This window comes from Hesperophylax consimilis, chromosome 6 (assembly GCF_061612785.1).
Source record: "Hesperophylax consimilis isolate HC1 chromosome 6, BYU_Hcon_1.0, whole genome shotgun sequence".
NCBI lineage: Eukaryota > Metazoa > Arthropoda > Insecta > Trichoptera > Limnephilidae > Hesperophylax > Hesperophylax consimilis.
The window spans coordinates 34,817,129-34,829,798 of NC_142841.1; the positions used below are offsets into that span (position 1 = coordinate 34,817,129).

General features: G+C 34.7%; 2 protein-coding genes across 3 annotated transcripts in view; both read left to right on the forward strand.

Moving 5' to 3' along the window:
* The first annotated feature begins 1,308 nt into the window (after positions 1 to 1,308).
* Nrx-IV (neurexin-4) overlaps positions 1,309 to 12,670 on the forward strand; it is a 52,380-nt gene continuing 41,018 nt past the window's right edge. Inside the window, exons 1-4 of one of the 2 annotated variants that reach the window (XM_089632622.1) lie at positions 1,309 to 1,390; positions 1,848 to 1,964; positions 6,688 to 6,884; positions 11,653 to 11,794. In XM_089632622.1, the coding sequence (XP_089488748.1) occupies positions 1,327 to 1,390; positions 1,848 to 1,964; positions 6,688 to 6,884; positions 11,653 to 11,794 (520 nt within the window). In that variant the 5' untranslated portion in view covers positions 1,309 to 1,326. Of the gene's footprint in view, positions 1,391 to 1,847; positions 1,965 to 6,687; positions 6,885 to 9,775; positions 9,973 to 11,652; positions 11,795 to 12,670 lie in introns of both variants that reach the window. The other variant, XM_089632623.1, reaches the window with a different exon arrangement.
* Positions 1,374 to 4,770, forward strand: LOC149423267 (L-aminoadipate-semialdehyde dehydrogenase-phosphopantetheinyl transferase). Its single transcript, XM_089632630.1, has 3 exons — positions 1,374 to 1,390; positions 1,848 to 1,964; positions 3,296 to 4,770. Exon 3 carries the CDS (start codon positions 3,409 to 3,411, stop codon positions 4,258 to 4,260), a length of 852 nt encoding a protein of 283 aa, XP_089488756.1. The 5' UTR covers positions 1,374 to 1,390; positions 1,848 to 1,964; positions 3,296 to 3,408; the 3' UTR covers positions 4,261 to 4,770.

A 12,670-nucleotide genomic window follows, 5' to 3' on the forward strand; every position in this document is an offset into this window, starting at 1 on the left:
TTATTAATGAGAACCTGAATCTTTTTCGGAGAAAGGGAAAAAATATTCATGAATGTTGCTTTGCACACGCTGACAACATTTCCCTTGCCATCTGGAAGCATGTAATATGCCGTGCACTGTCGCTTACTTAATGCAGGAGATTCATAGGTTCCGTGCCTTCTCCTTTTAATTTCCGTCAGTTGAATAAGCCCCATGAGAAAAGAAGATTGCTTTTCATTATTCGACAAGCCATAAAAATCCGTGAACAATGACAGCTTTTGGTCGGCAGCTATTTCTTTGCATTTGTAGCGGCATTTGCAGATACGCTTGAAAAAAAAAAATTACGTAAATGAAAGCAAAACAGATAAAATACCAAAGCATTCCCTTTAACAAAATCTTACGCCAGTGCTATCCATAATTTGGATAGTATTATTATAAATAATGAGTTAATAACACATTTTTTAAATATTCTATGTAAATTTATAGGTATTGACAAAAAATTACAGGTCAGCACATCACTAGCGCTTATAGAGTGATTGGTCACCTAGCATAGAAAACCGTTGGAGATTAAAACAACGTACTAACCTCTTGATTTGGCGGTCGTTTTGCAGGAATCAACTTTCTACTTGATGAAGTATATTCTTGTCCAGAATCCTTCAACTTCTTTCTGGCCACTTGAACACTTTTTTCACCATTTTGACGCCTTTTTATGCCACCGCCTTGCGCAGAAACCGGCTCGTTGTCACCCATTTTGATACTAACGCGTCTGACTGGCGATGGCACTTGGACCCTTTTAAAGGGGAAATGACGTTCGGTACTTACAACCAACGCCATCTTCCAATTTTTTTTAGAATTATTTACGTTATCTGTTGCACTTGTACCCTTCTGTAGGACATTGGCCTTGGCACATGCTATCCATTTCTTAAATAAAATCGTTATAGGTGTTTTTGGCACTTATAGCCTTTTAAGTTTCCGGTATTCAAATTAGTAACATAAATAAATCAGATTGCACTATTTGGATGATCATTTTAGGTTTTTTGTGTACTCATGGTGAAACTTAAATAAAAAAATGCAGTGACCAAATTCTAAACTCTATATTCAACATAATTTATCGTTCTCCAATACGTTGGTCTGATTTTAAATAATATTACAAATAGAGAATTGTTTTGAAAAATGTTTTTGCACTCTTTTTAGGGTGAATTGCCTAATACAAAAATAAATTATTCCTCTACCCCTCTTTTCTCTTACGAATAGTTCCGCATTCCGACTGCTTACATCTAAAAAGAAAAGGGTAAATGTTTATGGTTGGGCGTAACGCTGTCATTATTTGTCGTTGTGCGTCATGTCATGATGGGTGCTTCGCGTGTAACGGCATGCTTTTTTGCTTTATTATTATCAGGTTGCAGTTCAGGTAAAAATAATGTATAAAAATAGATAACTCGTATATTTTCACGTCACTTTCTGAACTTTCTTATCATATTCTGCACTTAATTGCTTATTTGTGCATTAAAATAGTGTAACGGTTTTGTACAAAACTTGTTGTCGTTATTTTTATGTTTCAAAATATTCAGATAGTTCTTAATATTTATGATACATATGTTATTCATTACATCATTTATTGATTTATTATTTTATTATTTAGTGTATAAATGTTTAATTAGCTAATATTGCTACACGTGAGTAATGTCAAAAGTATATTTAATCAATAGGACTAACACACCCATAACTATTATTGTTAATATTGTTTATGTACATAGTTATAGTTTTGTCAACTACACACATGCTTTGAGCCTCAGAATCAAAGTAGAAACATGTTTTTATTTTAAAGGTTATGAGAAAATTGATAAAATATTTCGTTTTGTTTTTAGAATATCATGGGAGATATTATGACGATTATGAATGCAACACACCCCTCTTGGAAAGGGCAGTCCTCACAGCTACATCGTCTATGAACGAAAGAGGACCTAAGAATGCTATATTAGATGGTAAGTTTTGTATTTCATGGCAAATTTTAGGTAATTTTTGGATAGGGCCTGACACGCTTATTACGAATATTTTTTAGAAAAAAACTTTATATTCGCCTTAATTACTGTCAAAGAAAACTTTTTGCATTTCGGGCGGCGGAAAATTATGAATTTAAATTTTCAATTGCGTTAACCAAAATTCACTTCGCGAATCGATGCGGCGGCAATCAGCTGCCATTAGGTACGTCACTGTTATGTTGGTATCCCTGATACATTGATTTGTATCACAAACCATGTTACACAAACCTAGCGTAGCCGGTAAACTAGTTGAAAACTGGGATGTTTTTCTTGCCTTGACGCGAGCAGGCGTTATTAAGGGGCACTTTCCTTTGTATCACAAACCATATTACACAAACCTCGGCATCCCACGAAGATAGCAACGGTCGTATTTAGCTCTTGTTAATGCATCAGTGATACCAACATAACAGTGCGTTCCTAATGGCGTCGCGTTGTCGCCACATCGATTCGCGAAGTGAATTTTGGTTTTATGCAATTGAAAATCAAAATGCATAATTTTCCGCCGCCCGAAATGCAAAAAGTTTTCTTTTATAGTAATTAAGGCGAATATAAAGTTTTTTTCTAAAAATTATTCGTAATAAGCGTGTCAGGCCCTATCCAAAATTTACCAAATTTTATTCTTCAAAATCTAACAATATTTTGGTATAGTTTTGTTTATACTCTGTAAAGAATTTTCTTTTCACATTATCCTTTATTGTTGACCTTGTTGTGAGTATTTTGAAGTATTTAAGTTACTTCTTTCGGAATTATGTTGATTTCGTATGACTCTGGTTATGTTGTCATAACTTTTCTAATAATGCAGTGAATCATCACTTGTAACTCATCATTATTATACGCCTTAGAGGTTGACATCTTATTTTACAATTCTTACATTATGTTTTGTTTTTATCGATTTAGTTTAATGTAAGATCCAATCAAATTAATCATGATTTCAGTTTGCAGAAAACTCTATTATATAACATTGCATTGGGAACTTTACATTTCTGTTTTTATTATTAAACCTTAAAGTTTGATGCTTTTGTATTATCTGCCCGATTGTCGATAGTTGCATGCGCTATCTTTTAAGTTTTTAGGTTTTGTGTCTTGTTATTTCTTTTTAATTTATTTAGCATATCATTATTAATTTGCATCTTTAAAATTACTTCGAAAGGCAAAGATCCAGTCCACAAAAGCTTTTAATTATCTGAAATGTGTTCTTTTCAATGTTCAAAATTTTTATTTCAATTATTGAATCATATTGAAAAGTTACAAATCACAATGACGTATTGTTGCAGGTGATCATTAGCTGTTGTGGACTGGACTTTAACGTGCAAACCAAAACGTGTAGTGATACTTTCCCGTGAATAAACAAAAGACTTATTTTGTTCTAATATAGTACAGTGTTATAATGAGCATTTTAAAAATGGCTGAAAAGCGAACATTCAGATGGGCTTTCAATATAAATACTTGGTCGCCTTCAGAGGCAGATATTCTTCTTGCCGGGGCATGCATTCAACCGGAAGAGAAAATTAGGGTTTCCAAGTTTGTGTACAAACAGGACTTCATGTCCTCTCTCATTGGTCGACTGATGATGAGAAAATTCGTTAGCGTAGCCACCAACTTACCTTATTCGGAGGTCATCTTCTCTAGAGACAAGAGCGGTAAACCATTCCTTCAAGGCGAACATCCTGAAGTTGATTTTAACATTTCCCATCAAGGGAACTTCGTAGTGCTCGCAGGACACTTGGGTAAAAGCCGTGTCGGCATCGACGTGATGAGCACAGTTCGTCTTCCTAACACTTCTTGCCAGGAGTTCTTCAGATTGATGAAAAGACAATTTTCAATGTCAGAATGGGAGAATATCTCTTCTAACTCTCAACAGCATCAACTCACTGCGTTTTACAGACACTGGTGTTTGAAAGAAAGCTATGTTAAAAATATTGGAGTCGGAATTACAGTTGATCTGCAAAAGATAAGTTTTGCAGTAAAGACTCCTCGTGTGGATGTCGGCTCCTTTGTTACTGACACCAATCTCACGGTGAACGGTGAACTCATTCGTGGTTGGGCATTTGAAGAAACAATGCTGGATCCCACTCATTCTGTAGCTGTGGCGATCGATCTCAAAGGGGAATCTTACGAAGAACCCTCGGCTTATGAATTTTTAAGTTTTGAGAATCTCATGACAGATTCAATTCCGTTTTTGGAGAAGGACCTGGCTTTTTATGAAAATTTTCTAAAAAAGGAAGAAAAGAAGTTCTAAATTAGAATTACAATATTATTTTGAAAATGTCGTCTCTAAAGTAACATTTTAGCGTGGGATATTTTACCAGTTTATTTTTATACATATTTACATCATTTGATAATATACTTTATTATGCCTGTAAAATGTTTTTGTGGTTTCAAGTTTGTAAGTAATAAAACATTGTTTATTTAATATTGAGTTTTTATTACTTTGGCTTTGTGCAAATCCAACATAAAATAATACAAATTCAACCAACAGCTACTTTCATAATTTGATGTCCCGCGTTTTGCTGATAAAAATCTTGCAACCCTATTATACTGTATATCTAATGATATTAATAAATGTAAATGGATATTGATTATTTGGTAACTTGCATGGGATTCCTTCTGAAACAATTCCTGTACCACTCTGTGTCACCATTCATGTCAACCCTACTTATATTTAAATATCTGTATCATGCTACTAGGAAATAAATCAATGCTCTTGTCTGTTGTCAAATTCCTTTCTTTTAATTATACTTCCCCGATGATGGACTTTATTTTAAAATATTTTAGAGTGTTGGTAATAAAAATATCTTAATATTTTTTTTTCTATATACAATTAAACTATCTGAGCTCCACTCATTCGGGGTAGTGTTGATGATTAATTAATTGTAGTTTCAATACCGCTCAACAGATGTTGGTAGAGAGTGTGTGGATTTAACTAATTGACGTAGTGAAACCTCTATCGTTTTCGAAGGGACCTCTTCAAAAAAACCATGGCTGGGGAAATGGAAAAAAACCGCTACATACATGCTTAAATGTGTAATATTCTAAAATAACGATACTTTTTTCACATATAACTGAATGTGTTGTTAACACACTTTGATCGGGTTATTTTTTTCGCCAGCAGACCGCTGAAAACGGGCGAAAATAAAGGTCCCGCGCGAATTTCTTAAATTTGTTTTAAATCGCTATATCTTCGAAAATAATGGAATACTTTAATGAAATTTTCTACATACTAACTCAGCATATCCAAGCTATAAAATTTCTATCCGAAAACCAAGTATTATTTCTAATGCAACTTAATAAATCGTAAACAAAGTCATTGTTGAGTCATTAGGGTTCAATTTTTTAAGTATAAACTAGGTTTCAATTTTATAAAATTACAAATTATTATATTTTCACCAAGCCCAAATCATTACAAAAACAAAAACAATTGCCACATCTCTAGTATCGTCAGAGTGACACATTATTACACATTCAAATACCACGTGTGCAATTGCCTCTCGCACAGTACAGCGGACCAAAACCATCGGAACGTGGTAATAATATTGGTTATTTTTTCAAATGAAATTTTAAATAATCACTTACTGTAGAATTCTTCTCGTATTGCTCAAGTAATATTGTTTTTCACCATACACTATTGGTTTAAGTTTCTAACCACCTTTATATAATCAGTTACAGTTCACGTCACAGTTAATTATAAACTCCCAATCATCAAGTGCCTTCATATTTAAGAAGAGATCTAACAGTACGCTACATTTAGATTTCTCGCTTTACAGACACTATTATGTACTTTAATTGTAGTACTATTATTACAGTATTTTTCATAAATAGGAAAAATCTGTTTTTATTTCTTCTGAATAAGAAAAGATTACCCCTCTACCATTTATAATTATAATTAACACTTTCAAATTTTTGTTATTTATTTTTGGGGTGTTATGCCGTGTTGCGCTAACTCCTTCTTTAGCCAATGTTTCGGACAGCATTGCAGTGTCCATCATCCGGGCAGATGTGTTATTGAAGTCCATTATCCGGGCAGATGTGTTACCAAAACGTTGGCTAAAGAAGGAGTTAGCGCAACACGGCATAACACCCCAAAAAAAATAACAAAAATACTTTTGGCCGTGAAAATCTTAAATCACATTTAACACTTTCAAAGGTCATAAAATGTTATTCAAAAATAAAGTCTCTCGATATTCAAAAAGATTAGGTCATTCTTGTTATTAATTTATACAGAAATGAATATAATCTGTAGAATTTTTTTAATAAATTTTACGGCTTAATTCACCTTTCAATCTTGAATGAAGAAGGTGTATTTTAACTATCAATGAGCTTATCAATTTTCAATGAGTCAATGATTCATGATTTAACGATTAAAAGTGACCACATAAATTACTATACATAATAATCTGACTTATAATGCCTTCACTGACAAAACAATTATTTAGCATTCTTTTTATATTTGAAATTCACCAACATGAAACAATTATTTGTTTTTTTTTTTTTAAATGTTTGAAACTCATTAAAATGAAATAAAAATTATTTGGTATTCTTTTTTTAAAAATATGTTTGGAATCCACCAACACGAAACAATTATTTGGTATTCTTTATTCAAATGTTTGAAATTGTGAGGAGTTTTGAAATGATTCAATTGTATGTAATTGGTTGGTTGTCCGTGAAGGGGGTAACGCATGGACGGCGTCGGAGAATGATTTTGGCCAACAGCTGATAATAGACCTGGGCTCCGTGATGAACATCACGCGCATTGCCACGCAGGGCCGCCCCCACTCTGCCGAGTTTGTTGCCGAGTTTGGCGTCAGCTACGGATATAACGGCCTGGATTACGCAGACTATAAGGAGCCTGGTGGCGACACCAAGGTAACCCGACCTCCGTGGCTGATGACTCTACCTAACCTTGGCTGGATTTGGTCCGACTTTGACTGAATTCGGTCCTAACCTAACCTATGAATGGATTTGACATTTCACAATCACTTTAACATTTTTTCCTCAATTAATACTAATTTTCAACAACTACGCACGGTGAAGGATGTTTTATCTCCTGCTCGACAATAATGAAATAACATAACTACAGAATAATGTAAATTGCTTTCTGATTCGAGCATTATTTTATCGAATCATGACCATTTAAAAAATATAAAATTTTAGAACTACATACTAGTAAAATGTAATCTTTTTGAAAACATTGCTGTTCTAATATTAAAAAAATTTGCTTTATTATCTTTACTACTATTTTAACAATATTAGCGTTACTTTTGTTTATGTTATAGTACGTAATATGTTTAAAATGATTTGCATGTTGACTTTAGTTTGCATTTATTTATTATGTATTTTTAAATTGAGATTCGCACATATCTTGGTTATTTATCACCTCACAATTATGATTGCTTTGATGTATTGCCACCGAATAGCTCTAAGATAATAAATGGTGGGTGAATTTAAGCATAATTATGTAGGTATTATTTTATCAATTATGTAACATATTTTCCAATTCTTATATATTCGCATAAATTAACAAGTTGCACAGATTTTTCCATGCATTCGCACTGACTTTTACTACACTAGAGATAAGATTGTATTTTTTTATGAAGGTTTTCTGAAATATGATGTTCCAAAAATTATTTTTCAATTTTCTTAGACCCTTCCGCAGGATTACGCATGTATCTGATACTGATGTTTGCGCACAGTCCGTACACATCGCTACTGAAATCACAAGACCCACGTCACCACCATCTCTAGAATCGCCAAAACTAGCTTTAATAACCTCATTCACAACTTTACTGTTGTAGCTGTAATTTTTTTCTTACTGTTTTGTTCCTTGATTGATATAAAGCAGTCTTTCTCAAAGTGGGCGATAACGCCCCCTTGTGGGCGCTGGAGGCTTTCAGGGGGGCAGTAGAAGGATCAAAAAAAATTAGGGGGGCATTAAAGAAATCTTGAGGGGCAACAGCAGATAAATTCTATCCATAAAAATCCAAAATTAAATAATAGTAGTTTGTTTTACTTCCTTCTAACAAAACAATTTTTATGACAAAAGTAGGTATTCGCCGCTTTGTTACATAGTTAGTTTTTAAATTAAGTAAAAGGCTAATAATGAAATTATATCTTTTCTATCACCTCATTGGTTCTTCAAAGTTTGTATGGAAAACTGTATCAGACCATCCACCTTCAGTTTGTGCCGTATTTGTGGGAATCAAATTCTAACAAGTTTTTGATAAACAATGCGATTTTTACAACCCTGCATTGTTCTAAGTTACTCAGTACGAATTCGGTTACTCACATGAGGTAAACAAGTGGTTGCAAGCTTATCTTGTTCCTACCAATAATGCAAGTTTAAAGATTATATTTGCAATAACTGTTTTTAAGATATGCAACAGATGGTAATGTGAAAGGGTAAGATAAAAAATATGGGGGGCACTAGATTTGAGAACCTGTGATCTAAAGCATATGCATTATTACAAAATATTTTACACAAGTGACAATGAAACTAACATATTTAGTATTGCTCCTCTATGTTTAAAGTCTCCACGACCTGAATGGTAACAACTTTGACCGGCTAGTTGTGAGAGACTGGCGTCACCGACTTGTTTACAAAACGTCGGTAACATGTACGAACGTACGGCGGTAGTCGATTAGTTGATTGTTGCATAATGACATAACATTGCTATGATTTAAAGTATGTACTGCCCCCCCCCCCCCCCCTAAGCAGGACACAGGAAATTGAATTGAAGACGTTACACGAACAATGATGAACGGTACATTTGCAAAATGTTGAGGAATTGAATAAAAAGTAAATAAAATTAGTAATATCTAAACAGCAAGTGCATTATAACGTTGGTCTTGGGAATTAAAAAAATGGTAACCGTACATAAGTCTTGGAAAGTGATGAAACAAAATCTAGGTTATACAGGTTACTTAGGTTAGGTTTATAGGTTAGTTTTTTCATTGCTTCTGATGAATTTATAGCACCTTTTAAAGGTGTGTTGAGTTATCATGGAACCAAAAAAAAATATATGAGAACAGAGTGTGCCGCAAATTGTTTTGTTTCCAATTTTTAGTTCATTACAATATGTAGTATTTTTTCAATTTTTTAATTGTATTTTACAAGTGAATTTGCTTTATACTAAAAATGTATATTATTATCTTTTTTTTTTAAACTCCTACACTAAACTAACCTATATGAAATTTATGAATAACTTATTCAATAATTATTAGTACCTACCCATAGTAAATTCAGATATAATTCTAATCTTCTCAAAATAATTACTCTTGCAAGACATCAATACCTATGTACAGTGTGTCCGGGGGTAAAGTGCGTTAACCTCGCGGGTGATTTCAGAAGTAAAAAATAATTTCTAAAAAAACTTTTTAGAAATTCCAATATTTTAAGGTAGTTTTTAGGTTAAATAGTGGAATTGTTTGTATGGGAAAATAAATATTCTTCTATGGGAAAATAAACAGCATTTTCTTTAGTTATTTATTTCGTTAAAGTTATTTATTTTTTTTACTTCTACAATCATGTAGAACCACCTACCGAAGTTAGCGCACTTCACCCCCGGAAACCCTCTCTCCCTTCTCCTTCCATTTATCACTTCCTTCTGTCTCACTATATTCCCCATGTATGGGTGCGATTCCTTCATGTAAGTATACATTATTCCAACTGAATTATTAGATTCCCACCTGTACTATGATTGAGATTGCCTGCCACAACTAACCTAACACTTACTAACCCGGGGCTGGCATGCGCGTAGGACCCAACGCATGGAACCCGTCCTCCAACACGCTGGACCAGTTCATCACAGCCAACCTGGGCGCCAGGTATGAACTGCGGGCTGTGGCCACGCGAGGCCGCAGGATGCCACCCAACCACGTGTCGGAGTACATGCTGCAGTACTCGGACGATGGGGAGGGTTGGAGGACCTATACCACCCGGGCCGGGGAGGAAGAGGTACTGAGAAACAACACTAGATTAGATTCGATTGAGATTCTTACAGTCAAAAGTATTATCCTTGTCTTTTAGTCAACGTTTCAGACAACCTTGTAGGGTCCATCATCACGGCAGACGTCTGATGATAATGCAGGTACGGGGCTCCATCGAAGCCAGAGTAAAGTTGGCCTCTCAGAAGATGGGCGTACTGTACAGGGCCCGCAGATACTTTAATAGTACACAACTGCTGACCCTGTACAAATCGCAAGTGCGTCCTACTGTCGAATTTGGCAGCCATCTCTGGTCCGGAGCCCCAAAATACCTGAAAAAAACCCTTAACTCTGTGCAGAAACGGGCGGTCCGTTTGATAGATTCCACAATCTTAACAAACGGACTGCAATCTTTAGAGCACAGGCGTCAGGTAGGTATGCTGTCCTTGTTCTATCGGTATTACAATGGAAGATGCTCTGAGGAACTAGCGTCATTGATCCCTTCGGCACCGGTGCGTAGTCGGGATACACGCCAAACGCGCGCCCAACATTTGTACACGGTTGACATTTGTCACATGAGAACGGGTCGCTTCTACGATTCGTTCTTAGGTTCAACAGCTCGGCTGTGGAACGAACTGCCGGCCTCTGTGTTTCCTCCCTCCTACAACTTGGGACTCTTCAAGACCCATGTTCACTCCTTCCTCTCCACAAAAAGACCCTCCACACAGCATCCCCAAAGATGACATAGGCCCTGAGGGAAATTATTTTCTTCAGGGCCTCCTGTGTGGAGTTAATATAAAAAATAAAAAAAAAAATCTACCCTGATGATGGACTGATGGTCTGATGCATTATGATCAGACGTCTGCCATGATGATCGACACTTACTGAATGGAACTTTGGCTAAAGGGGAGAAAGCGCAATACGCCATAACACCCGAAAATTGCCACAAGGGGTGCGCAGTCCGTGGAGGCTGTAAAAATAATTTGGAAGAAGGGTAAAAATTGGTGTGGTAAACTTGGTGTTGATGAGGAATTTAGAAATCTGATTCTCCTATAACCACCCTGAAATGCATCCTCATTAACCAACACGATTTTAGCTGTACTAATTACCCGGGTAGAGGAACTAATTTGCTTGATAGCTTTCTTTTGCTTTCTAACTTTTCTAAAAATGTACATATTATTATTATGTAAATAAATATATAATAATTATTCTCCTGAAATACCCATACAAATTGAAAATATCTCCCGAGTAAAAATAAATGCCGCCAACAGGAATTGAACCCGCACCCTTCTTATTGTCGGTCAGGCGCTCTAGACCACTAAGCTACGTCGGCTTATTCCTAACCCGCCAAATAATTCAATATGTACTAGTACTTCATTAAAAAATTATTGCTTATTACATTTTTCACATATTTTATTGATATTCTATAAAATTTCTGTCTAATAAGAATTGCATTAAATAATACCCTTATATCTTTGAATTGTTGGAAAAGTCACTATCGACCATACTTGTATTTAAAGATATTTTTGCAGAATTTGTTGGGTACATAATATCACCTGATTAAATAATTTAAAAAAATGGCATCTTAAAATACGGGTCAAAAATAATGTACTTTGTCAGTTATTTCTCGCAACAAATCTACTAGAATATCAGAAATTTATTAATAGAGTTAATTATTTATTTATTAATATGTTTATTTGTCATGTGGCAGATGTTCAAGGGAAATAGTGATGGGGACCACATAAGAAGGAATGAGTTTGAAGTGCCTATCATAGCGCAGTGGATTCGAATCAACCCTACTCGGTGGCGTGATCGCATCTCACTACGCATGGAGATCTATGGTTGTGATTATAGTAAGTATTTTACACTGTATTTATATACTTAATCTAAAACTGAAGGCAGAAAGTATCGACGATGTCCCAGATACAAAGTAAGATCAAGTGTAAAACATCGGTCAAATGCGTGTTAGTAAGTATTTAAAAATGTAAAACATCAGTCAAACCCCTCTTAGTATGTATGAAAAGATGTAAAGCATCAGTCAAACGTGTGTTAGTAAGTAAGAAAATATGTAAAACGCCAGTCAAACATGTGTTAGTAGGTATGAAAGGATGTAAAGCATCAGTCAGGTACGTGTTAGTAAGTAAGAAAATATGTAAAACGCTAGTCAAACATGTGTTAGTAAGTATGAAAAGATGTAAAGCATCAGTCAAACGTGTGTTAGTAAGTAAGAAAATATGTAAAACGCTAGTCAAACATGTGTTAGTAAGTATGAAAGGATGTAAAGCATCAGTCAGGTACGTGTTAGTAAGTAAGAAAATATGTAAAACGCTAGTCAAACATGTGTTAGTAAGTATGAAAAGATGTAAAGCATCAGTCAAACGTGTGTTAGTAAGTAAGAAAATATGTAAAACGCTAGTCAAACATGTGTTAGTAAGTATGAAAGGATGTAAAGCATCAGTCAGGTACGTGTTAGTAAGTAAGAAAATATGTAAAACGCTAGTCAAACATGTGTTAGTAAATATGAAAAGATGTAAAGCATCAGTCAAACGTGTGTTAGTAAGTAAGAAAATATGTAAAACGCTAGTCAAACATGTGTTAGTAAGTATGAAAATATGATAGATTTGCCAGTAGCTCACTGCACTTGCCTCGATTTAATGTTATTTTGAACATTAAATGCTCCTAGCATACTATAATATATTTTATTTGCTGAGCAAGGAAATATTGTGTCT